The sequence below is a fragment of the Danio aesculapii genome, chromosome 23 (assembly GCF_903798145.1).
Source record: "Danio aesculapii chromosome 23, fDanAes4.1, whole genome shotgun sequence".
Lineage (NCBI taxonomy): Eukaryota > Metazoa > Chordata > Actinopteri > Cypriniformes > Danionidae > Danio > Danio aesculapii.
Genome location: NC_079457.1, coordinates 26152582 through 26180520, shown reverse-complemented (window position 1 = coordinate 26180520; position 27939 = coordinate 26152582). Strand labels below are relative to the sequence as shown.

Sequence of the window (27939 nt, the reverse complement as noted above, 5' to 3'; positions counted from 1 at the left end):
TTATATTAAAGAATGTAAAACATTTTTTTTCCTTGACTGGCTTAAAAAAGAGACTTTTATTTTGAAATGTGGTTGGCAGAAGCGTGCTCTGAAGAGACAACCACAGCCATTACAAACTCTCCCCTTGTAAATAGTTTATTCTTAGTGTACAATGATTAGAATCGAAGTAAAAAGTATTTGTATATGTGAAACGTTTACGTAGTTAACAGCAGATAAGTTGATTTGTTGTTTAAACATGTTTCGTCAGGCTGTCAAGAAACTAGGTATCGACTATATGACTCCCTGTCAACCTGAATACTTGAGTTGTACATGCTGTGGTGAAAAAGTCAAGGCTTTACTTCTGTTTATTTTGTAACTTTGGTCATTTTCAAAAATATTTTAAAGTGTTAAAGTAGTGAAGACTTTTCTAGCATAAAAACTCGGTAATTGTAAACAGTGAAAATAGTAGTAATTGTAAAGAAAACTGTTTTGTTTAGATTGTATGTTTTTATTAACAAAAAAAAATATATAGCAAGAGTGACATTCATGAATGATATTTTTTTAAAGAAGTTAAAACGCTTCATGATCAGTACATGATCAAACAAAATAAAAAAATAAGCTGAAGACAATGTTAAGTGTCAATGTCTTTAAATGTTTTCAAACATTCATTACAAATGTTCATAGCTCAAGCCATTTTATTTTTGTTCAGATATTAACATATAAATTAAAACTATTTTTTAGAACTATTTGATGACTTGTCTGCAAGTCAGCATATTTTTGAAAACGACCCACCTACCACTTAAATTACTATTTGTGTAAGAAAAATATTGTGTAGCTTATACAGTCAAGTGTGCTTGTGTATGTGTTTTGTTTATTTCCCCCCCCCCCATTTATATGTATTTGATCTTGAAGCTGCAATATTATGTAGTACCTAAGCAGTGTATAATCCTCACTGAAAATTTTATGACATTTATTAATAATTACAGATTCTTTGATACCAGATGCTGAAAAACAACTTGTGGCAACAGCGATGTCCACAATTAAATGTGTGGTAGTTGGAGATGAAGCTGTGGGTAAAACCTGCCTTTTGGTGTCATTTACAAACAAGTTCCCATCAGAACCAACAGTAAGAACTTATTTTTCATGCTTGCAGTACTATAATTTGTTCCTCCTTTCCGATTTGGGAAAGGAAAATGCAGTCTTTAAATTCCAGCATTTGCAACACTAAACCAAACTTATTTCAGTGTCAATTTAGTTGTCTTGTTCTTTTTCAGGTGTTCGACACCCAATCTGTGACTGTAATGATGGGCGGTGAGCCATACACCATTAGATTATTTAATGCTGCAGGTATGATAATAACATTATTGATGAAGCAGTGTCAATTTACAATACGTGAAATATGAATATTTAGATTAGACATGGGACATCCAACTTGGGTGTTCAAATTCAATTTAAAACAAGGGAATTTTTAGACAGAATGCATGTACATGCACCGGTGTACTTTAATTTTTAAATTATTGTGAGAATAAAAATATCAAAATATGGATGAAAATGTCCCATCGTCACTCAACGCAAGACATTTTTTATCTAAAACAAGGAACCACATTTATTTGACCTGTGAGTCTATATCAGGGGTTCTCAAACTTGGTCCTGGTGTGGTGTAGTGTTATAAGCACTTACAATGTAATTGCGTGTTGACTCCATTAGAGGGCCACATTGGTTTAACTACGGGGGTTCTACGTAGTCAGTGAGTGAGGCTGAAACGCATGTGATGGTTAGCAGTTGGAGCTGCTCGTGTTCTGTTAAATAAATGTGTTTCTGAGTTATACCTCTCTGTGTACGCAGTCTATAATATACACTGCATAAGAAGGAAACACTATGTGGTGTCAGAAGTTAATTGTTTTATGGGCTCAAGCCTGCAGTTGACAGCAAATTAGTGAAGAAAATAAACTCATCCTGACTAAAGTAAGTCTGCCCTAGTGAAAAATAAACATGGATCAGTTCAGATTACCACCTCCATTAGTCCTGTCTGGGAATACAGGTGAAAACTGGAGAAGATGGATACAGCAGTTCAACATTTATAGGACTGCTACAGATTCAGACTCAAAAACTGAAAAGGTAAAGATTGCCATTCTGCTTCATGCTTTAGGAGAGGAGGCATTAGAAGTATATAACTCGCTGTCTGTTGAACTGGAAGGGGAGAATGAAACAATGCAATATATAGTAACTGCAATGGACAATTATTGCTTACCAAGAAAGAACATTGTTTTCGAAAGGCACCAGTTCTGGGCTTACCCCATGCTTGATGCGATTAACATCGATAAATATGTCACGGAACTAAAACAAAAGAGTAAGGACTGTGAGTTTGGCTCAACAGAATCTGACATGATAAGAGACAAGATTGTGTTCAGTATCAGTGATCAGCGTTTAAAGGAGAGGCTCCTAAGAGAAACAAACTTGACTCTTGGAAAAAATGGACATTTGCTGAGCGGCAGAGGCAGCAAAAACACAGATTCAAGCAATGGGGGAGCAGAGTAAAACTTCACACTATTAAGAAGACAAAAGAAGTAAAACAGAACAAAATATTTGAAAGAAAGTCATCTCAACAGCAAGAAACAGTAACATTTACTTGCAAAAAGTGTGGTAAATCTCACTTTCCATGACAGTGTCCGGCCTATGGCGCAGCATGTCATGCTTGTGGCAAATCCTACCACCTTGCCTCAGTGTGCATGTCTCATCAAAAAGACACAAAGCCTAAACGCAATTGAAATGTCATGGTTGATTCATTATTCATCAGATCAGTGGAACTAAATCAGATAAGTGGTTCAGTACAGAACACATGGTACACCGATGTAGACATTGGAAATGTGACAGTGAAGTTCAAATTGGACTCTGGGGCTGAAGCCAATATAATACCTCTGAACATTTATCAATCTCTGCACAAAACAGCACTGTTGCAACCAACTTCAACTACGCTTGTGGCCTATGGTGGAACAAAATTAAAGCCAGAATGTGTGGCCAACCCTAAGTGCGTCACACTCAAAGTGCAAGTTTGCTAACCCTTTTACATCACCAGACACTCATCCATTCCAATACTTGGTAAGGAAGCATGTAAATGGATACAACTGCTGAAAAGAGTTGAGACTGTTGTAATTAAGCGTTCTATATCCAAAGAGGAGCTGATAGCACAACATCCAAAAGTCTTTGAAGGGCTTGGTCAGTTTCCAGGTGAACAGGACATTCATGTTGATCCGAAAGCAATCCCAGTCATACATGGCTGTAGAAAAATTCCCTTAGCAGTGCTGGGCAAACTAAAGGATACACTGGATCAGCTGTTGCAAGCAGATGTTATAGCGCCAGTCACCCAGCCCACTCCTTGGGTCTACAGCCTTGTTATCACTGAAAAAAAAATGGGTCAATACGAGAAGTGGAAGTTTTCCAGCAGTACAACAATGAAGTGTTCGGAGACATAGATGGTGTACACATTGTAGCAGATGATGTGATTGTTGCTGCTGCCACAGAACAAGAACATGATGTCATTGTTGCTGAAATTATGCAGAGAGCAGAAAAACACAATGTGAAATTCAACCCCGAATAGATCCAGTTCAAGGTGAACAATACACATTTTATGGGCCATGTGATAACTCCACAAGGTGTGAAAGCAGATGATGGCAAGATACAGGCAGTAGTAAGCATGCCAGCACCCGAGGACAGACAAGCAGTGCAGTGTCTTTTGGGCATGAAACGATATCTTCCACCATTTATTAGAGGTGAGGCATCATTGACGGTACCTCATAGACAGCTGTTGAGAAAGGATATTGCATTCCAGTGGCAACCAGAACATGACGAGGCCCTGTCTGCACTCAAGACAGCACTAACCAACACACCAGTTCTTAGGTACTATGACCCCAACACAGCACTCACCATACAGACAGACGCTTCCAAAGATGGCTTAGGATCATGTCTGCTGCAGGAGGGGCAGCCAATAGCATATGCGTCCTGGGCATTAACATACAGAAAAGAACTATGCTCAGATTGAAAAGGAGCTACTGGCGATTGTCTTCTTGACCAAAAAGTTCCATCTGTATGTATATGGACGCAGTGTGAATGTTCAATTTGACCATAAAACATTAGAGGCTATTTTCAAGAAGCCATTGAGCAAAGCACCGGTGAGACTCCAGTGTATGCTTTTACAGCTTCAAAAATATGACCTCATAGTCCAAAACACGCCTGGTAAGGACATGCTAATTGCCGATACACTGCCTCGTGCTGTCATTGATGGCCAACAATCAAGCACAGATGATCTCAATGATGAACGGGTCCTATATTCGCTTGAAGCAACAGAGGCTCTCAGTGAAGAAATGCTGAAGAAGCTTACAGATGCTACTGCAAAGGACAGCACACTCCAGTTGCTTGTGAAAACGCAAAAGACAGAATGGCCGACACACAGAAAGAAATGTAATCCCTCGATTCATCAGTTTTGGCCTGTCAGACACACTGTGGCCATGCAAGATGGCATATTACTGGTATCAGGTAGAATTCTGATTCCCGAGTCAATGAGAAATCAGAGATGTTGCAGAAACTACATGTCTCACACCAAGGAATGCAGCGCACAAAGGCACAGGCCAGAAAATGTCTGTATTGGCCTGGACTGACCAAACACATAGAGCAGATGGTTGAGATGTGTCCAACGTGTTAACAGTTCCAGCCCAGGAATCAGAAAGAGTCACTCATGAAATCCCAGAGCTTCCCTGGTTAAAAGTAGCTGCTGACATCTTTGAAATCAGAGGTCAGTCATTTCTTTTGATTGTCGATTACATGTCAAAGTTTCCTGAGGTGATGAACGTCAAAGACAAGACAGCACACACTGTCATTGAAAACAGTGAAAAAAATGAAAACGGTGTATGCAAGACATGTCTTTCCAAAAGAGCTGGTGTGTGTGATCACGAACCTTTCGTTAGCTATGAAATGAAGAAATTCGCTGCAGAGTGGGGCATTAAGGTGACACACTCAAGTCCAGCCTATCCTCAATCCAACGGGTTGGCGGAAAGAATCAAAACTGTCAAGCACATCCTGAAGAAGGCAGAACAATCAGGAGTGGAACATCACCTTGCTCTTCTCTCAGTGAGAAATATTCCTATCACTGGCACATCCTATTCACCAGCTCAGGTTGTAATGGAAAGAGTCCTAAGGAGCACCTTACCAGTGTCCAGTGAAGTTCTGCGACCAGCTACTCCCAAAGGTGTTCACCAGGCACTCCAAACCCTGCAAAAAGGGTGGCAGCCAGGACTCATTGTTTCAAAACGAAATAAGCCATGGTCATATAATGTTGTCAATGAAGCAGGACAACAGTTTCGCCGCAACAGACGCCACCTGAGGAAAACAAAACACAAGTACAGAGAAACATTGGATCCTGTGGATGAGACCCACAATGATACACATGCTAACATCCCAGGGGCACAAGAAGTAACAAATCTGTCTGTAGAGTGTCTGCCAGATCGACCTTTACATAACAGTAGTACCACAACCACCAGGAGTGGTTGGGTTGTAAAAGTTCCTGTGAGGTTTCAGGACTACTGTATGAACTGAATATATGTTTGCCTAGTAAATAAGGTTAGGCATAATTAAACTTTGCACTGCTTATTTGACAGAGAGTTTGCTATAAATGAGAAAGAAAATATGCTTGTTACATAGACTTTAAGATATGCATTCAGTGTTCATATAGCTTGTATTGATTACTGTGAAAAAGGGGGATATGGTGTAATGTTATATGCACTTACAATGTGATTGCGTATTGACTCCATTAGAGGGCCACATTGGTTTAACTACGGGTGTTCTACGGAGTCAGTGAGTGAGACTGAAACGCATGTGATGGTTAGTAGTTGGAGCTGCTCGTGTTCTGTTAAATAAATGTGTTTCTGTATTATACTTCTCTATAATATACACTGCACAAGAAGGAACACTACACTGGAGGGCCGGGGGTGTCTTGCAAAGTTTAGTTCTGACACCAATCAGACACAGCTGAGCTAACTAATCAAGCTCTTACTAGGCTTTCTAGAAACATCCTTACAGGTGTGTTGACGCAAGTTGGAGGTAAATTCTGCAGGACACTGACCCTCCAGGATATAAAGAAAAGGGGATTTTAATAAAAGTAAAGTATTGTATTTAAAGCGATTGAAAATCTTCTAACATGTAATTGGTAATTTGCCTTTAAATTCCATTTTAAACTGAATACTAGTGTCTTGCAAAACAAGTTAAAAATGCATATTTTGCACTGTTACCAAATTAAAGAAATGAGTTGTTAGAACTGAGTTATTAGAACTATTATGCTGTTAAAAAAAAGGCTCTCTGTTAAGCCACCCTCTAGAAATATTTAGAAAATTATAAATAATTTCAAGGAGGGCTAGGAGAAATAAAAACACAATTCAGGTGTGTAGAAAAAGTATATTTTATTTTGTTTGACCTGCAAAACCATCTGAAAGATAAACTTTTGGATAGAAAACTAAAAAAGCCATTATAATGTGCGCGCTCATGAATCGCGGTGGTCTTGACCGTGTTGTTCTGAAGTACAACACTTTTAAACTTTAGTTTACTAAAGTACTAAAGTAAACTAAACTTTAAAACTAAAGTTTAAAATAAAATAAGGTGGTCCACGCTGCTCCCACCCAGTGTTGCCAGATTGGGCGGTTTTGCAACGGCGTGCCCGCCTGCCAGCCCCGGTCTGCCCTTATAAACCTGTTTTGATCTCGCAAAGAGATGCCATAGCCCCCTTACTTCGCATACATACGCTTAGAATGAATACACCCACTCCCTCTGCCGCTACTCAGCCTGTTGTTGTTGGGCAGCGCTTTTTGGTTTTCAGCAGTTTTTCGACAGTTTTTGGGCTGGAATCAGTCAGCTACATCTGGCAACACCACCCACCATAACCCAGGCAGCAGGTCCCACTACCGGCCTCCCGTGTTTCCCTGAGGGTCCTCAGAGCCCTGCCAGGATGTAGCATCCTGCCAAACCATGCACAGGCCCCCTCACCTTAGGACGTGCACAAGCAAATCTGGTGCCTGTCCGTGCCAGTGTTACCCGGAATGTTACTCGGCGGCACATTTCGAGCAACAAACACGTAATATTATTCGTGATGTTGCGTTTACTTACGCATACCGCAAGGAACTACACACAGACGTGCCCGAGTGAAGCTTCACGAAGCAGACTTGAAATTGTCGTGGCTCCACTCGCACCGTCTGTATTTAACTCTCCTTGGTCAAGTTCAAACAGCAACACGGAGAAAAGTGAAAGAACTAAGAGAGAACTGTTGAGCTTTATGAGAATGCAGACCTGGTGCAGTGCAATCTGAGCTGCATCCAATGCTTTTTAATGCGCTCACCTAACCCCACCCCTAACCATACCCATCACAGTGACGTCACTCTCTCCATTAAGTGCATTGTGTCTGAGATTGCATCGCTGAGTGATGCAATCTCAGCTTGCATCATAAAGGCTGCATCCAGATACTATTGAGATCGAATGTTTAGAATGCGACGTCACTGGCTGAGAATGACGTCAATCTCATTATAAGTGTTGAAGAAATTGAGATATAGACTAACAAACACACTCAGGCCTTCTACACACACACACACACGCGCACACACACGCACACACAGCAGAAAACAGCAGTAAACAACAACAATAAACCACCAAAGGAACCCAGATGAACATGCACATATTTGTCATTCCAATGGTTTTCAAAAATATGTACATGCTGACTTTTCTTGATTTTTTAGCCAGTTTCTTGAACTTTTCCCCCTTTATGAGGAAACACTTTTGGAAGGCTATAAAAGCTGTTCAGTATTTCTTATTTTGGTTGATTTAAACAATTATAAACAACATAAACATTTTTTGATGTTTTGATAGCGATTCCTATGTAGAAAAATCACTTGTCCCGCATCTGAATTTTTAATCATGTGTTACTAGGTAATTAGTTAAAGTTATTTGTAACTAATAAAGTTATGGTAACTAATAACCTTAAGTTTCTGAATTTGTCTGTAATGCAATAATGGTAAATTGCTATACAAATCCACTTGAATTGAATTTGTTAAATTGTTGTTGCTCAGAACAGGATACATTTTAAGCTGTATTTCATTGTGTCGGTGCTTGAAAACCTTTTTTTTTTTTAGCTATATATTGTTTATAAGAACTGATCCTCACCTAAATGTTCAAATATGTTGTAGGTCAGGATCAATTACGGCCCCTTAACTATCCCCAAACAGACGTCTTCTTAGTTTGCTTTTCTGTAGTTTCTCTTTCCTCGTTTGAGAATGTGAAAGAAAAGGTGAGTCTGACAATAATCTATCAACAACCTGCAATAACAAACCACTAATAACAGATTTATCTGAAATGCAGTGGGTGCCTGAGATAAGCTTTTACGCCCCCAAAACCCCTTTTCTGCTGGTTGGAACTCAGATCGACCTACGAGATGATCCTGTGACCGTTGCGAGGCTTGCAAAAAACAAACAAAAACCAATCAAACCAGAGGCAGCGGAAAAATTAGCCAGAGAGTTAAAGGCAGTGAAGTATGTCGAATGCTCTGCTTTAACACTGGTGAGTTTTAGTGTGTTGATGTTTAATTTAAAATGAGTTGCTTTTATTATTTTTACTTCATTCACTTTTTCGTCTTTGTTCCAGAAAGGACTGAAGAATGTATTTGATGAGGCAATATTAGCAGCACTACAGCCTTCGGGGTCCCAGAACACATGCAAATGTGTTATTACATGAGCTGGACAAAGATGAAATTTCAGAGATGATTTTGAGTGTGAACCAACAGGATCTTTTTCTTTTTCTACAGGCTTTCAGCTAACAGGTGCTTTTACTTTATTGTTTATTCTATCGTTATTTCCTGGTCATATGATGATTTATGTGCAGCTTGTAATCTCTGTTGTGAAACCACAGTCTTCAAGTTTAAGAAAGATTTAGATATTAGAGGGAATTAGGGTTAAGTTGCACCACTTCTTATTTAAGTGGTAAGAAAAGAACTACAATTATATTTATGTTTGGTATCTATATTTATTTACATTATTTCTGGTATTTATATTTTGAAGAAAACAAAGCTGTCGAAATGTTAATTAGTATTTTGATTTGAGTCACTGTCTGCACATGCAATATCTGAAAAAAAAGTATATTAGTTTATAAAGGAGATTTAGAGACTGATAATGTGGAGCTTTTTAAAAAAAAGACTGATAGAAGGCATCTACTAAAATGTAAACACTTTACACAGCAGTAAATATTGTCTGTCATATTTAGAAGAGGAGTCATTTGATGACTTATTTAAAGACTCCATTTAAGAGTCACAGTGCAGCTCCATAATACTCATCAAGTGTCATTTAAATCTTTTTACTTTGTCCTTCAAGCCACTAGGTTTGTTAGCAAGATTTTAGTAAGCACAAGTCTGACTTTCACAAGTTTCATTTTGTCATAAATATATCAGTTCAGCCAACTGACAATTAAACTTCTAACTGAAACTTGCATTTAGTATGTATATAAAACCACTTTTGGAAATAAAACTTTTGATACAGACACCAAAATAAGGCATCTTGTTGGACTCGCAGGTTTTACACATTGCCTGATAACCAGCAAAGCATAACACTACCAAAATAAGTATAGCTGGGCTTTTGTTGTTGAACGCAACATCACTTACACAGTAACTTTGAGACATCTTTTGCACTTCAATGGAGAGTTCACTCTAAAATAAAAAATTTACTCACTCTTTACTTGCCTCTTTACGTCCCTTCCAGTTTCGTTATTCTGTTGAACACAAAAGGTATCCTGAAGAAGGCTAAAAACCCCCAAAAAATAAATTCTTCAAAAGTCAGTGGTTACAGGCTTCCAAAATATCTTCTTCAAAATACCTTCTTTTTGTGTTCTTCACTCAAACAGGTTTTAAACAAGTGAACGGTGAGAAAATGATGAGAGAATGATGACAGAACTATTTTCTTTTATTTATTTCATATGTGAGATATGTCAGTCTATAGCTGTAATTATAATAGCTGATTATTTGTTTATAATGTCAAATTGCAAAATATTTGAATATGTATAAAAAGGTTTTAAGCTTTATGATGTTCTTTCATTCATTCATGTTCCTTTCGCTTAGTCCCTTATATATCAGGCGTCGCTACAACAGATTGAATTGCCAACTATTCCCGCATATGTTTTATGCAGCGCATGATCTTCCAGCTGCAACCAAGTACTGGGAACCACCCATACACTCTCACATACTCATACACTATGACCAAATTTGTCATTGGACAAACTGGAGCACCCGGAGGAACCTATGCCAACACGGGGAGAACATGCAAATTCCACACAGAAATTCCAACTAACGCAGCTGGGACTCATACTAACATCCTTCTTGCTGTGACGTGACAGTGGTAACCACTGACCCACCCACAATTGTAATGTTATATTTGTTCCCATGGATATTCATATTGCACAAATTCAATAGCTAATTTGAATAAATGTAATTTTGCCTATTGAATCAATATGTAAAACACACTATCTAGTCAACTGGACAGATCTCCACACAGCTATTAGTGACCTGTATGCCATTACAGTCTGTCCTAAGTTTTGCATCCTTCCCACCATGAGTGAAACGGATAAACCGAACTCCGGGTCCATACTCCTTAAAGACATGGGTCATCTGTAATAAAACAGAACTGTAGTCAGTATTATTAAATAACTTTATTATTAAATGACTTAGTTAAATTCTGCTCACTTGACGCCATGGATAAACGCCCCCCTGGAGAAAGAACACTTTCTCAGGCTGAAAGGAACATACAGGATTCATCTTCTGATCAAGCAACTCCACACAGATCTGATATTCACTTCTATGATCAGAGCGTGGAGCATACCTGTAAATAAAACAGGTTGGTTTTAAAGCACATTAAGCTAACGTGCTTCAGTTAGCTCCTGGTTTAAATCTAGTTTGAATCTAATAATTTGAAAAATTAAATAATTTTACCTCTATCTGTTTTAGAAGTGCAAGGAGAAAAAAAGAATGCTAATCTTTATATATATATATATATATATATATATATATATATATATAAAATACATAAAAATAATTAGAATATTAAGATCATGTTCCATGAGGAAATTTCCTACTGCAAATACATCAAAATATGTACTTCTGATTAGTACTATGCATTGCTAAGCGCTTCATATAAACGTAAAAGGTGATTTTCTCATTAACTTATATTTACCAAATATGTCCAAGATCATTTGATGTCATTATTGGATGTGAAAATAACATTGTCATAAGACACTGACTAGACATTGAAATTTGGTCACCTGATGTCACAACTTAAATCTAACCTAATATTAACATATTATGATGTTGTGTGTCTGCTTGGGGCACACAAGCCTTCGCTGGAGTCTGAATAAGAAAAGTAGAAGAAAAAAGTGAAATAATGATTCAAATTTGTGACAGGACACCAAAATCTTGAAAGTAGGTAGAGCCAATCTGAATAACTTGATTAAACGCTCCTTGCACTGTTTTTTCACTCATCCACATAATATTTATAATATAATTGTCTGTTAAATATTACAACTTAATTAAAAAACCTTTCACAAACCACTTCTAGGTTATAGTCAAAATGTTTTAAACATGTCAGACTTTGTCAGCGTTTGCAGCTATAACAGAGGAATTTACAACATTGTCATGGCCAAATATATCTAAAAGCCTTAACGAAAAATCAGCTCTTCATGAAAGTAGGTGGGTACATGAAATTCTAAAGAAGCATGCCAGTTTTTTTTTTTTTTTTTTTTTTTAACAAAATTGGCCTATTGGTGGCTTTTAAAATTCTGCATTTCGATGGCAAATTACCTGAAATGGCTAAAAACGGGCCCATTTCATCAATGTTTTAAGTGGTTTTAAGCTAACTGCATAATACAGAATATATCTGTGTGCATAATAAAACTGAACCCTAAATATTGCAGCTTGTGTTAAGATTTATTTTGCATCTAATGTTTAGGAAACTTGACAGAAAGAGAGGAAAGGAGTGAATAGTACCACAAGCCAAGACTAAATGAAACTTATGTAGATATTCATTCATTCATTTTCTTTTCGGCTTAGTCCATTTATAAATTTGGGGTTGCCACAGCGGAATGAACCGCCAACTTATCCAGCATATGTTTTACGCAGCGGATGCCCTTCCGGCTGCAACCCATCACTGGAAAACTTATGTGGATACTTCCCAAAAAAGACAAAGCAATCTACTATAAATATTTTAAACATGCTTATCACATAATTGTTCTCATACTGCCGAGCACAATTTAAGGATTTGTGACCCAGATTATTCACAGACAGGTCATTCACAAGAATTATTCACATTTGGTATGGAATCAACTTCAGATACTGTAGTACAAACAGAGTTTGTGTGAATGCTCACCAGTCAGAGATTTTGATATGAGGTTGCTTTTGATCCATAAACGTATCACTGTAGCCCTCTTTCTGCAAATTAATCAGCTGTTGCTTCAAACATAATCTGAGGACAATTATTTTGGTGACAAAATGTGGATGGAATTAGTGCATTTATAATGTCATAACATTGATTAAAATAAAGGATGTAAAATATCAGATATACCCGTATGATGTTGCAAAACATGCATTGACCGGAAATGTTCGTTGATTTCCTTCTGTCTTCCATTGGTGGCCTCCGTTTGCAACAAGCTCCCATTGTTGAAGTCCAGCTAATAAGTACACCAGAAAAGACACGTTACTTGAAGCAAGTGACACTTACTTTTGTCTTAAGTATATGAAATTACCTTGTGCGCTGGGATTCTTGATCAAATTACGATTTATGAATCTGGAGCTTTGTGTGGAAAAAGAAGGTACATTTCAAATGTGGACAACTGTACATTACCAAACATAAACTGTGTTAGCTAATTTCACATTAACTTCAAGTCCCTCTCCAAGCAGCAAAAAAAAAAAAATCTTAAAGGGTAGTTCAATCAAAAATGAAAAATTCTGTTATTAATATGTCGTTCCAATCCCCTGAGACTTTCACTCATGTTTGGACTACAAATTAAGATGTTTTAGATGTATCCAAGAGCTCTTTCATTATGCACATTAATGGTCCCAACAAAGTCCAAAAAAACAAGTTGGTCAGTATAGGGCACGCTTTCAGGAGAGCACGTTGTGCTCAGTCATGCTTCTGATGTATTAACTGTTGTGCCTATGCTTTAACTTAAACAGGAAGTTGTGTGCAGGCTTCTGGGTATACATTGACGCACAACGTTTATGAACGTGCGCCCTATACTGACAATGCGGAGAATAAGTCATAAGTTTTGATTCTGTATTCATGTAGCTTCACCATAATCAGATTGAACACCAGTTAAGACACGTGGACTGTTTTCAAAATATGTTTGGTACCTTTAAGGACTTTGAACAAGTCAGGACCATTGTGGTCTATGGAGGATCAGGGAGCCTTCAGATTTCTCAAATTTCTTTTGGAATTTGTGTTCTGCTGATGAACAAAGGTCTCGAGGGGTTAGAACAAATTTAGCTTAAATTGTTCAAATTTGCACATTATTTTTTATTTTTAATGTTTTGTTTTACAATATATAGCTCCATGCATTGTTTATCTGCATTACGTATTTTAATAATAATAAAAAAGTTCTAGAAAGCTCCACCTCTCATCATCTGGACAGATCTCCACACTACTGTTAGTGACTCTGATTCCATAATGACCTGCCCAGTAGTGTGTATCCTTCCCTCCGTGAGTGAAACTGATAAATCGAACTCCAGCTCCATAGTTTTTAAAGACATGTGTCATCTAAAAAGGAGCAGAACAAACAGGAACAGTTAGACTTTGACTGTTCGTTTGATTTAAACGCTTCACCATCATCCCAATCCAGAAGACGCCAAAGATCACAGGACTCAATGACTACAGACCTGTTGCCTTAACATCTGTGGCCATGAAGTAATTTGAAAGACTCGTGCTAGCTTATCTGAAAGACATCACTGGGACTGCATTATACCCTACAACATCTAGACAAACCAGCGAATTACGCAAGGATTCTGTTCGTGGACTTCACTTCTGCCTTCAACACCATCGTCCCATCACTGCTCGAGTACAAACTGATCTAGTCTGTTCCTACTGTAGCTCTGTCTGTCAATGGATCACCAGCTTTCTGACAGATAGACAACAGCTAGTATATAGTGTTTGATTTTATTTTTTATACACATGATTATGCCGTCAAACTGTTGTATAAACACAATTTCACACACGTAGCAGTGCGATGTGGCTGTCTATTGTCCATGGTGAGGGCACTAAGGCACTCGGCCTGCAGCCTTGTGTCAACGCACACCTCCCACCAGTGCCGATATACAGCCACGTCGCGCTGCTACTCGTGTGATAATGCATATATATATATATATATATATATATATATATATATATATATATATATATATATATATATATATATATATATATATATATATATATATATATATATATAGAGAGAGAGAGAGAGAGAGAGAGAGAGAGAGAGAGAGAGAGAGAGAGAGAGAGAGAGATAGATATAATCAGCCAATCACATGGCAGCAACTCAGTGCATTTAGGCATGTAGACGTGGTCAAGATGATCTGCTTCCGTTCAAACCGATTATCACAACGGGGAAGAAAGGAGATTTAAGTGACTTTGAACATGGCATAGTTTTTTATGCCAGATGGGCTGGTCCGAGCATTTCAAAAACTACTGATCTGCTGAGATTTTCACGGACAACCATCACCAGGGTTTACAGAGAATGGTCTGAAAAAGAGAAAATATCCAGTGAGCGGCAGTTCTGTGGGTGCAAATGCCTTGTTGATGTCAGAGGTAAGAGGAAAATGGCCAGACTGGTTCTAGCTGATAGGGCAACAGTAACTCAAATAAGCACTTGTATCCTTGGAAATCAACTGCTCTGCCTACTTATTCCATGTGGATTAATGACATTTTTCTCTTCATAAAACTGAAACAAATTAGACACTGTCTGAAGGGTTCTTCCAAAAACTTTTATAAAATTTGGGGCTCTCTCCTTGAATATATGGAAACGTATACTCCCTGCATACTGGATGATAGTTAATTTTTATAGTTTTAATTGCTGTGTGACATCTCATGTGACATCATGACCAGGCTTTTAGTTTGGTGTATAAACAATTGTTCGGGTTGGTTGGTATTTTATTTTTTCTGTTGTGGTTGTTTTATTTTTATTAAAAAACTTTTTTTTATATTTAAATATATCTGGGGGTTAGTAATTGTTATAATCATTTAGATCCTTGTTTACTTCTCTCTCTCTCTCTATGTCAAAATGTACAGTAATATTCTAAAATGTGTATTTGTAAATTTTTTAAAATTTCTATAAATAAAGAGGAAAAAAAAGTACTTGTAACAACCGAGGTATGCAGAAGAGCATCTCTGAACGCAAAACACGTCAAAAGACCACACCGAGTGTCATTCCTGTCAGCTAAGAACAGAAAATTGAGGCTAAAATTTGTACAGGTTCACCAAAATTGGACAACAGAAGATTGGAAAAACATTGTCTGGTCTGATGAGTCTCGATTTCTGCTGTGACATTCAGATGGTAGGGTCAGAATTTGGCATCAACAGCATGAAAACATGGATCCATCCTGCCTTGTATCAATGGTTCAGACTGGTGGGATATTTTCTTGGCACACTTTGGGCCCATTAGTACCAATTGAGCATCATGTCAATGCCACAGCCTACCCGAGTATTGTTGCTGACCATGTCCATCCCTTTATGATCACAGTGTACATCTTCTGATGGCTACTTCCAGCAGGATAGCACACCATGTTATAAAGCGCGAGTCATCTCAGACTGGTTTCTTGAACATGAGAATGAGTTCACTGTACTCAAATGGCCTCCACAGAATCTCCACAGAATCTTCCTCAGAATCTAATCCAATAGAGCACCTTTGGGATGTGGTGGAATGGGAGATTCACATCATGGATGTGCAGCCGACAAATCTGCAGCAACTGCGTGATGCTCTCATGTCAATATGGACCAAATTATCAAAGGAATATTTCCAGTACCTTGTTGAATCTATGCCACGAAGGAGTAAGGCAGTTCTGAAGGCAAAAGGGGTCCAAACCGGTACTAGTAAGGTGTACCTAAAGGAGTGGCCAGTGAGTATGTGTACATACATACATTTGATATCCCTCTTTATAGTGCGTCTCAATCAGGCATCGTACAATCATTGATTTTGATCAAACCAAGTATTAAACAGTCCTATTTCAAATTTAAAGTGCCTGTGCATATAGCCTGTTGGACCTCTGTATTAATCTACTCACTTGACACCACGGATAAGAGTTCCAAATGTAAAATAACACTTTCTCAGGGTGAAAGGTACTGATGGGTTTCTTCTCCTGATCAAGCAACTCCACACAGATCTGATACTCGCATCCACAATCATTACGAGGTGCATACCTGCGCCAAACAAATATAAAATAAAATTTACACAAACAAGATCATTAGTCAAAGCCACTCGAAAAGTAAGTGAAAAAGCCTTTATTGGCAGTGTTATTGCTTTAAAAAAAATCTTTATGCATCCCTTATCCAAGGAGTCCCGACACATCAATTTCCTCTGAAGCACTTTTTGTTTGATTCTGGATTTAGAAAATAAAAGTTTTCTTAAACCTTTTCGTTCATATTAAAGCCTATTTGAGTTAAGGTCCACATAGTGTTCTTAAAGAGGTTTGCTGCAGCAAAAATGAAAATTCAAGTGAATAATTTGTTGTTCGTTAGAATTTCTCTATTTAAACAGTTTTTTTTTTTTCTATGTAAAGACCAAAGTCAAAAAGCTTGGAATAACTGGAGAACAGTACATTTAGGTGAACCGTGCCTTTAAAAACATGTTTTACGTGAAATAAAACTTCGGGAAAAAAAATCATGAAATGGGGATTTGATTGATCGCTCACCAGTCTGATATCTTGATTTGAGGTTGCACCTGATCCATGTAAGTATCACTGTAGCCTTCTTTCTGCAAATCAATCAGCTGTCGCTTTAAACATAACCTGAGAACAAAAATTATTGCTGATCCATGTTTATTTATTGATTTATTTTTGCAACGTTTACTGGAATTAATAGCCTAAATAATTAAACATACCCAAAAGATGTTACAAAGCATCTGGTGACTGTGTCTGTAAGAGGTTTGCTATTTTTTGCTGTCACCCAGCAGCCACTTCCACTATGTACCATCTTCCATCCTTGAAGTCCATCTGATGAGAACATCAGAAAAGAGATTACTTACAGTTTTTCCCCAATTGTTTACACACAATTACTTGTACTTCAGACACTTGTACTACAACATGTAACTGATGAACCAACCCCCTGAACCAATTCTGCTAAACAACAAGCACAATTCCTGCTTTACACTCAAATTGCAGGTTTAAAACACTTTTTTTCAAAACACAACACACAATTCTCTGCATTTGGCACAATTTTCATGCAGAAAATATCTTGTTTTCACAAGCAACACACTGTCATTCACAATTGTTAAGTCAATTGCCCTATTTTGCATACTAACTCATCACATGAGTAAACACCAGCCACACATAAATGTAATTTAGAAATCAGAGCTCATCTGCTTTATAACTGGTTCACTGCCCACCCACGTTTTTTTAGTTGTTTATCTCCCTCCATATTCTCCATCCCTCAAACCTATTGAGGATTTTTTTTTCTGCCTGGGAATGGAAAGTCAATGACTGAAATCCACACACACGTATAGCCCTTCTCCAAGCTATAGCAGTTGATGCTTTTCATGGCTGGATTCGCCATGCAAGGTGACATTTCCCCCTGCTGCTTGGCCAGACCAAAACAGAAAAGAGGATGCAGTATAGCTGTTTGTTTTCAGTATTCAGTAAATACTTCTGTTGATGGTAGTTCTAGACCACATTATGTGCAACTTTGTGTTGGTTGGGATGAACACTCTGTACACTGTTTTTGTGGGAAAAACACAGTAAAATATATTGGTACCATGTATTTGTGTGTTTTGAATAAAAACAATATTCTGAAATATTTTACAATGCACTTCTGTAGGCCCGTGTACTGTCTGTAGTAAGTGTAACACTGAACAAAAAAGGCTTACAGTAAGTCATTATGATCAATGGAGAAGAAGTAGTCATAGTGTTTTACATTTAGCACATCATTGTTCAACTGATCTTATAAATGTCTATTCATGTAATGGCTTGTGTGTGTCATTTGAAAACAAAATACCATTTTGAGAAGAAATCACATTGTTTTAAACGTAGAGTTTTCTTTTTGCAGAAGAATTGAAGGGTTTTGCCCAATGTGTGTGTGTTTTGTGATTTGTGTGTAGAGTTCTGACAATATCAGACATGCTTTTGGAAAATGTGTGTAACCAATTGGGAAAAACTGTAATGCAAAAAATGATTACAGCGACAATCTTATTGTACAGTCTTCACCTTCTGCGCTGGGATTAATGAGCAAGTTGAATTTCGTACATCTCAACCTACAGGTGGAAACAAACAAAAAAAGTTATACAATATAAAAACCGTTCTGCTATTCTGAAATGCAACTTATGAACATCAAACTTGTGAACCATAGATGTCTTGCAGTGAAGCATCTTGTTCTTCCAGGTTTATCTGTTCTGTCCCTAACATATGTTTTTGTGATCCGTCATCAGTCGGACATGTTGGAGAGCTGATTATAAACAAAGCCACTGAACCAAATGAGACTTGCATATTTTGCTGATTATTGCTGCAGAAAACAAAATTTATTGTCATGTTTTGGGCTGTACTAATCAGACCAAAAAAACAAAAACCATTTAGAGTACTAAAGATGAACAAAATTCACACACAAATCAAGGAGAAAACAGGCTATTGTTAAAGTTGGTTTGAACATTTTGAACTTACCAAGAGGTTCTCTAGCAGCTTCAATGCATTTCCCCATGGATTAGACAGCATAAACAAGCAGAACAATGTATTCAGTAATAGATTACCATGCAATGCAATGCTGGTATTTACATCCAAGTATCTCCATTATGGCGGAGCATAAAGGTAACTGACCTCATCATAACATAAAGGAAACTCCATATATGGTCAATGTGATTATATCCAATATATACAGTAAGGACTATTCATATAAAACTTGCATGTTTAAAATTATTTCTGAAAAGTGTTTATTTCTTTATTTTTACATTAAACATGTAAATGGTCACTGTTTTAATCTACTTGCATCGAATGCAAAACACATTTCCACGGATGGTTATTTGCCGTCATCATGAATATCACTATAATCAAAGAGCCACTGTCACTAATGGAGCAACAATAAACATGAGATTGAGAAAGGCACATCTGTACCGTATCAGTTTATTTGTGGCTTATCTCTGTGTTTTAACACAGCAGAATGTGCACGTCATTGACAGCTTGGTGGTTCAGAAGTAAAGTTATATGTCAAATGAGTAATGTGTAAATAATATGTGTATAATTTGTAATATGTAGTTATAATATCTATGCATTATAGTATTTATGCTTCATGAGTTCATTCATGAGTATGTCCATGCTTTTTACAATTATGGTGTGTTTAATCATATTAGTTTACATAATGTATAGTTTAATAAGTATATTGCCATTTTCAATCCTATTATAATTATGAGGGTGCGTGTAAACATACTGATTTACTGGACCAGAAAGAATCCATTTAAAGTAAAGCTTTGTAAAGTTAGAATGCTTTAAAAGTCCTCATCTGAGAACCTGTGAAATCCTACTGGAAAGCTCTACCTCTCTGCAGCTGGACAGATCTCCACGCTGCTGTTAGTGAGTCTTATTCCATTATGGCCCCTCCAGGTCTGTGTACCCAACCCACCATGAGTGAAACGGATAAACCGAACACCAGGGCCATAATTTTGAAAGACATGTGCTATCTGAAATAAAGCAGAACAAACAGGATGGTTAAGCTTTGACTATAAGTTTGTTTAACTGAACTGTCAGTATTTTTCCTCTCACCTCACACCATGGATAATTGTCCCCTTCTAGAAGCATTCTATACGGATTATAGCTAGTAATGGCTTGCATCTCCTCATTAAGCAGTTGCATATTGACTTGATATAGGTTATTGTAATGAGTGTTTGTGGTATACCTGCAGGTAAGACAACAAACAAATGTGGTGCTGTTTGGAGCATATTAGAGCCTGAGTGTAATGTACAGGTTGTTCACAGGAATTAAATTCCAATAAATGCAAAATTCAGATGATGTAGCATGAATTGTAAGTGTGAATGCTCACCAGTCTGAGATTTTGATGTGAGGTTGAAATTGATCCATGAAAGCAGCACTGTAGCCTTCTTTCTGCAAATCAATCAGCTGTCGCTTCGAACATAACCTGTGGACAACGATTTAAGTTGATTTATGCTTTGTTTACATTTTGTATCACTGACTACGTTTACATGGACATCAGAAACTGAATGATTTGCCTTAATCTGAATAAGACAATAATATGATTAAGGTGTTTACATGAGTTGCTTTTTGAATGTTCCTTTCATGATCCCTTTTACATGTTATAGCACATAATACGATTGACGTCATTGCGTCACCACTCTATCCACATTTCTTCCGGAGTTTCATGTAATTTTGGGCGTTTCATTTTTTGACTTTAACTGCAGTTTGGCACTTTCACTTTCATTCAGGAACATGTCATACATGCCCCCGTGACAAACGAGATATTGGATGTGACTTTGATATGCTGGAAGAGTGTTGTTTTAATGGAATTTGATTCCGTGTGGGGGAACAAAACTCAGCATTTCGTGGTGTATGTGTCTGTGCTCATTTACTGACACGATAGGTGCAGAGAATACCGTCAAACAGTGTGTGTATGGACTTTTCTGTCGCAAAACATAGTGAAAAGTTGTACATGATGGTATTAGTTTGATTGCAGTGTTTACATGCCTGTACTGCACTTCAATAATGCGACTAAAATCGGCATACTCCACTTGTCTTTATCTGATTTCTGTTTAGTTCGATTATGAACTTAATCGGATTAAATTAATCAAAATACGCTGTTTATATGATAGACTCTTAATCAGAGTATTGTCTTATTCAAATTCAAAATCCGATTATTGGTGTCCATGTAAATGTACTTGGAAGGTACACCCAGTTGGCCCAATGAAGGTGTCCACTGGTGGATGAAGGTTCACTGCGTGTTCATTTTGCTTAGTCCCCTTAGATGTACACCCTTGAGTTAAAGGTAATATCATTTCTATTCAGAGATCAAGGCCATTATTATAAATATAACTGACTACTGTTTTTTATAATAATTTTGGTTTAGCCAAGCTCATGGTTTCCCATGTACATTTAATTTAGAACAACATTACGTTCAAACAATGGTCAGGTACCCTATCTAGGTTAGTCGCGCAACATCTTGTTCCCCAAGACGGAAATAACCCCTTTTCCACAAAAGTACACCTGAATCAATATTAAGAGTCAGTCGGATCCCTAAAATAAAGTTAGTGTGCCTGATGCTCCATCTCAACTGGATTTTAGTCTGTCTACTGACTTGACGCAGGATGTGTGGAAACAAGAATACAGCGCAATCTACTAAAATGAATAATTACAGAGTAAGCAGAATGCGTTCAAACATAATAATTAAATAGTCAGGTAAATATGTATTATGCCAATTATTCAGTCAATTCATAAACAGTACAAGACATCAAATTCTCAAAGATAAATCTAAGATCAATAAATGCATACCTGACTTTATATTATACATAGTATAGAGTATAAGAGCTCTATATTACGGGCTAATCTGGTTAAAGAATCGCCCTGAGCTTCTTGACGCTTTCCCCCATAGTCAACCCATAGCAAAACATTCTCCAAGTGGGGGTGTCTAAAACAACAATGGGAGCCCACTCGCTGTTGGAATCAGGAGGTAATTTGGATAGAGACAAATGACAGCCCTTCTGCAGTGGACCAAAGATATCTAAAGTTTCAAGTGTTTATTTAGATTATGCCTATTTCTATAATAATGAGACCATTGTACCAGTTGCACTGAGACATTTCAAATGATATCAAACATGATGCAAAAAAAGTCACTTGCATTGATACAGAACATTCATACTTTGAGTTGACCATTATTTGTCTTTGTTCTTTGAGTTGGGTGAAGAAAAAAGGGAGTGTGGGAGAATAAGCTGGAATTTCTTAAATCTTACATACTCACTGACTAAAAGGTAAAGAACACAGAACTTACTCGAAAAATCTATATATCAAACATACCCATTAGATGATACAAAACATCTGCGGACTGTGTTGCCTGGAAATGGTTTTCTATTTTGTTTTATCAGCCAGCAGGCATCTCCATTACCCACAATCTCCCATCCTTGCAATCCATCTAATAAAAAACACAACCAAATAAGAGATATTACCCGAAGCAAAAAAAATTATTAATGTGCATCCAGTTATTGCACAATATTAAATACATGGCTCACCTTCAGCTTTGGGATTCTTGATCAGGTTACGTCGATTCTTATTTAAAATGTAAAACTGGCACCAGTCCTCTGGGGGTCTGGAAGCAACACAGGGCTGAATCCCCTCTCTCCGACAGCGCTCTCTCCAGTGTGCAGCACTGTCCACCAGCTCTTTCCACTCATGACACACCAGACGACACACTCGCACCACCTGATGAGCGGGCAGGTACAGCAAGATCTCCTCAATCATAGCTAGAGGTACTTCTAACTGCGCCCCTGAGTCCTGATGGAGACAGAAAAAAGTTTTAACCCCGTTGGAAATTCCACTTCTGGAACATGGCTGCCAGTTTTCAGCTGGTCATCATCTAGTATTTATTCCCAGCAAATATGCTCATGCAGGACCCATGCTGGCATTTTGCAGGCACAGTAAGCTATAGCCAGCAAACATCAAATCTAAACAGGCCCAATGCATACATTTTTGTAAACGTTTGAAATTAGGAATGTTTCTGCAGAAGACATGTCAGTGTTTATTTTGATGTATTATTTTATAATGTAAATATTTGAATATTTAAGTATAATTTTGATTGTTTATATGCATATTTATATATACAGTTGAAGTCAGAATTATTAGCCCCCTTTGAACTGTTTCTTTTTTAAATATTTCCCAAATGATGTTTAACAGAGCAAGGGAATTTTCACAGCATGTCTGATAATATTTTTTCTTCTGGTCTTATTTGTTTTATTTTGGCAAGATTTTTGGCAGTTTTTAATTTTTTAAAAGCCATTTTAAGGTCAAAATGATTAGCCCCTTTAAGCTATTTTTTTTTCGATAGTCTACAGAACAAAACATCGTTATACAATAACTTGCCTAATTACCTTAAACTGCCTAGTTAACCTACTAAACCTAGTTACGCCTTTAAATGTCACTTTAAGCTGTAGAAGTGTCTTGAAAAATATATAGCCAAATATTTTTACTGTCATAATGGCACAAATAAAAGAAATCAGTTATTAGAAATGAGTTATTAAAACTACACACACACACGCACACACACACACACACATATATATATATATATATATATATATATATATATATATATATATATATATACATCTTTGTGTGTTTTTGTTCCTCTGTGGGGGCACCACAGTAAAATTTTACAAAGGGATAGTAGCCCACTGCTGCCTTCTGGACACTTTCCACTATGTTACATACGACATTCAGACATGACTGCTGCTGATTTGTTTTGTGTTTATATTTTGTTCAAATTATAGTCAGATACCCCATAAACCGCATAAACATTTTTGTTTCAAAACTAAAGGGAATTAAAAAATAATGAAGTATGTTTTTACAGTGTGCTTCAATCTTTAAACAAAAACTTAATATCTCCTTTAATCTGAATTAAAAGATGATCTCAACTGAATACAGTTGAAGGTAGCCTGCATTTTACGTTGACAGGATGTGTGTAAAAGTAAATCTGAGTCAAGTGCATTAACTAGTATTCTCAGGAAAAATGTAATTATTTTGACCCATGCACAAAGAATTATTTATGATTATTATTGTTATCATTTACTATAATTATCATCAGAATTATCATTCTTATATTGTTATTTGTTGAAAGAGTAGCTAGCAGGGTGATACTTAATAGATATAGAATAGAAATTCTATAAAATAGAAAAAGACATTTTTGGTAGACAAATGTGTGTCTTTTATTTAACTTTTTTTTTTTAAGTTTTAATAATCGTTTAAACCCCCCACCGTTTGTAAACTAGGCACACACACAAATCAAATTGCGTCTTCCAGTTCTAAGAGGCTAAAATAAATAAATAAATTAAACAGAATAAATAAATAAATGATTAGAATATAATGGTAATTCTTCAACTACAGGCACTTTTATGTCCGTTGATCATATATCTAAAAATATATCTATAATTTTGTTCAAATTCCTCTTTCTTTGTCAAACTAACAATAAAACCTACTTAAATTTTTTTGTACTAGCTTTCTATTATATTTTAAAAATATTTTTCATCCTCCTTTTAGGAGTCAAAATCACTGTTTTCACCTTGTCGCACACCCAGAGTTTTAAACTTCTACAATGAAAATAACATTTATAAGATTATTTATCTGGTATCTATTCATGTATCTTAATTAAGCACTAGTGAAATCATTTGAATATTTTATAGTTATTAATGTGAGACTATTATCAATATGACTTTTTATACAAAATATAGCTGTCGCACAATATCAGTGTCATTTCCATCACAATGCTGTAATGTCGCTTTAAAAAGTTTATGTGAAAGATTATTTAGGTGGTTTCCATGAAAATGAATAGTGCCATCTGAGAACATGTTCAAGATGGAGGGAATTAAAATTTTTATCAACAACACTTGAAGAAAAATCAAGGTAAATATTGCTTGATCAGGAAATACATTTATTCTTTGTCATTTCCAAAGATGTTGTACCTTAAAAGATGTTTTTAAAAACCAAACGAAATTAAGGTAAATCTTGTATATGAGTGTCTTGTATACATGAAAGGCTAGTATCAATTCAAAGCTAATCGGTGAAGCTATCTTTCATTTTTTCACAATAAACTGTTGAAATGTCATTTCCATCACCACACACATTTTAAAAAATATTTAAAGTTCTCATCACACATTAAAAGTGTATTCACAATGTATAAGTTCATGCTCTATTCAATATACAAATTCAGTTTATTTATTTTCTAATAAACTCTTAACCAAAATAGTATTAAATTTTAGAGTGTGACAGGTGTACAATTCAGCATACAACTAATTTATTTAATCGACAAATGTATAATTATTATATATATTGTGGAAAGATTGGTTAAGCTAGATACAAAAATGATCTTAGACAATCTTCGACTGCCATAATTTATTTCATTTTGAAATAAGCTGTATATTGAGATGTGGTGGAATTGACATTTGTTCAGTTCACAATGGAAAAAAATGGTTCTCTTCTTATTGTGATGTTCATTAAATAAACACTCGGAAAATTATATAAATGAACTGGCATGTAAAACTTATTGTTTCACAACTTCAGCACTCACTTCCAATCATTGTTCTTCTGTGTCTTCCTATATTGCATCTGCTATATATATATATATATATATATATATATATATATATATATATATATATATATATATATATATATATATATATATATATATATATATATATATATATATATATCTTGATACTCCTGCCATCTAGTGGTCACTAACTGTAACATCAACAAATCACTACACTTATCTAAGTTTGTCCTCTTACAGATCTTAAAACTAGACAAGTTGTTTAAACTTATGAGGCTATGTTACGTTAATTTTGAACAAGTTTTTTTACTCAACTTCACAAGCCTAAAAGTGCCCGTACTTGAAGAATGGCCCACAAACAGAATTTAAGTCAGTATGCAATAACAGACCAGAAGGCAGAGCTAAATGTGTTATAACGTAAATGTAAAGAAGAGACCGTCGTGTAATAAATACTGAACTTATAATCTTTGAATATGAGGTGGTTTCACTTTCAAAATGCGGTATAGATTCGTCCCATTTGGCGTTTTAAATTCCTTTGAACACATACAGGTGCTGCTTGTCCATTTGACAAGGCTTCTATGTTCGTTCTTGCTGTCAATTGCAGAAGAAATGATCGATAAAAAGTTTCTGATAAACCGCTCTGACTTTAACTACAGGCGCTGTCGCTGTCGGACGCGCGTGCACGCGAAAGAGATTTGGGGAGTCAGATTTCGATACAGTCGCACGGAATTGTCATATAGTCGTACGCGTAATCGTAAACTCATAAATGCGGTCTCAATAAAAGTAAATGACAAACACAATAAGGCGAATTTTACCCCTCGGGTAAAACTAAAAAACCATGGTTATTATAGGCTAGTTTGTGGTTTTGCTGTATCTGGAATAAGGATAAATTAAACATATAGTCAGGTGATATATTATGATATAGCCTCCTGAAAACGGAAACAAATAAAGAATTCATCAACTTACTGCGTTTGGTCTGGTTACGGAAACCTTCGAAGCCGCACAGAAGCTCCCCATTTCACTTACGGCGTTCGCCTGACTCAGACGATCCCCTGTGCGTGCGTTCAGTAGGGATCCTCTGAAGCTGCGTTTCATTTTTTGGCAGTAAACTCGCAGTGTCACTGTTATTATTAGCTACATACGCGTTATGAATACACTCAGGGCTTAATTTGTGCCGGAACACGGAGTCGGGGTTCAATCTTCAACTGGCTGGTAGGAACCGCCAGTGGCGGGTCACGTGACCTGGCAATGGCTGGTGGCAGCCACCAGTTGCCAACTGCCTGGTCATGTGACCTACTATGGCGTCCGGAATGGGTCAATAACCTGACGCTGCAACGTGCACTCGTCTCACTGAACGTGACGTCAGCGTCTGCCGAACGTGACGTCTGCGTCTGCCGAAAGTGACGTCTGCGTCTGCCACTTTAATGTTCCGCTGCCTGAACGTGACGTCTGCGTGTCGTCTGCCACTTTACTGTTCCGCTGCTTATTCCAGCTTTATTTTACCTATTAGTTCTCTATTATTGTTTTCACTTAAATCTTCAGTTATGTTTAATTTGCAATTGAGTTATTTTTACCATTTTTATTTACAGCTTTTTATTTCAACTGGTATATATTTATAAATATTTATACAAATGATATAAACATTGGTATGCCATAATTAAATGTCAATTTAAATAACATAAACAATATTCGTACAGTTATAATTTTATGTAGTTGTACAGTTTGTCAAGTTTTGACTGACAGGTGTTCTGACATAATTATACAAAAAAAAATTACACCTCAAAAGTCAAGAGCATGCTCACTTTATAATTATTATTATTATTATTATTATTTTGTACTTTTATAGCCTAAATGTTTTTGCAGGTACATACAAACTTTGTATTAACAGGTACAGAAAACATGGAAGGGAATCGACATTTTAGAGTCAAGGTTTCTCTTAATTCTCCCATATCATCACATATTAAGTGTGTTTAGCACCTGCAGGAAAAGCAGAAAATCAGCCCCTGATGTACTGACAAAGGCCCCTGATCTTTTGCAATGTGTTGCACTTAAATATGTTGTATCACATTTATTTTATCTAAGTATTGTTACTGAAAATTACCACATACATCACAAACATTCCGCGTTTGTGTCGGGTAATTAAATCATCAGCTGTTCAGCAGTACCTGTTTCTACCGGCAGGTGGGAGTGGCACTGTTGTCACATGGTTTTAAAAAACTCCGCTACTGCACTTCATTTATTCATTGTTTTAAGGAGCTAAAGTTGATGAGGTAATAATATTTTTTCTCTTTTGCGAAAGTGAATAGTTCTAGCTACTGATGAAGCTTAATATTTGTTTCCACAGTATAAAATGTGTGTAGTTTTGTTAAAATAAAATAACTAATCGATCATACCAATGTAAATACATGCGAATTAGTCAGTAAAATCTAAATTGTACTAGCTTTCT

General features: G+C 36.6%; 2 protein-coding genes across 3 annotated transcripts; one reads left to right on the top strand and one right to left on the bottom strand.

Moving 5' to 3' along the window:
* Positions 1-84: 84 nt before the first annotated feature.
* Positions 85-9730, top strand: cdc42l2 (cell division cycle 42 like 2). Of its 2 annotated transcripts, none has more exons than XM_056448778.1 (6): positions 85-263; positions 981-1105; positions 1254-1326; positions 8199-8299; positions 8371-8568; positions 8653-9730. In XM_056448778.1, exons 1-6 carry the CDS (start codon positions 236-238, stop codon positions 8740-8742), a joined length of 615 nt encoding a protein of 204 aa, XP_056304753.1. In that variant the 5' UTR covers positions 85-235; the 3' UTR covers positions 8743-9730. The 2 variants fall into 2 exon arrangements, with proteins under 2 accessions (XP_056304753.1, XP_056304751.1); XM_056448776.1 differs by having other exon boundaries at positions 966-1105.
* Positions 9731-9941: 211 nt separating this feature from the next.
* On the bottom strand, positions 9942-26734 carry LOC130216879 (uncharacterized). The gene is made up of 16 exons (XM_056448775.1): positions 26460-26734; positions 22462-22723; positions 22250-22364; positions 20268-20363; positions 19991-20123; positions 19766-19908; positions 18449-18495; positions 17131-17242; positions 16943-17038; positions 16316-16451; positions 13654-13796; positions 12787-12833; positions 12606-12711; positions 12411-12506; positions 10736-10871; positions 9942-10660 (listed from the first exon to the last, which is right to left on the bottom strand). The coding sequence occupies exons 1-16, from the start codon at positions 26586-26588 to the stop codon at positions 10520-10522; spliced, it is 1938 nt and encodes a 645-aa protein (XP_056304750.1). The 5' UTR covers positions 26589-26734; the 3' UTR covers positions 9942-10519.
* Positions 26735-27939: the final 1205 nt, after the last annotated feature.

Coding starts and splice junctions, on each gene's coding strand:
- cdc42l2 (XM_056448776.1), top strand. CDS start 236: ATGTTTCGTCAGGCTGTCAAGAAACTAG. Junction 1,327..8,198: donor TAGATTATTTAATGCTGCAG/GTATGATAATAA, acceptor AATATGTTGTAG/GTCAGGATCAATTACGGCCC. Junction 8,569..8,652: donor AATGCTCTGCTTTAACACTG/GTGAGTTTTAGT, acceptor TCTTTGTTCCAG/AAAGGACTGAAGAATGTATT.
- LOC130216879 (XM_056448775.1), bottom strand. CDS start 26,588: ATGAAACGCAGCTTCAGAGGATCCCTACTGAACGCACGCACAGGGGAT. Junction 19,909..19,990: donor ACAATTATCCATGGTGTGAG/GTGAGAGGAAAA, acceptor GCTTTATTTCAG/ATAGCACATGTCTTTCAAAA. Junction 16,452..16,942: donor CAAATCAAGATATCAGACTG/GTGAGCGATCAA, acceptor TGTTTGGCGCAG/GTATGCACCTCGTAATGATT.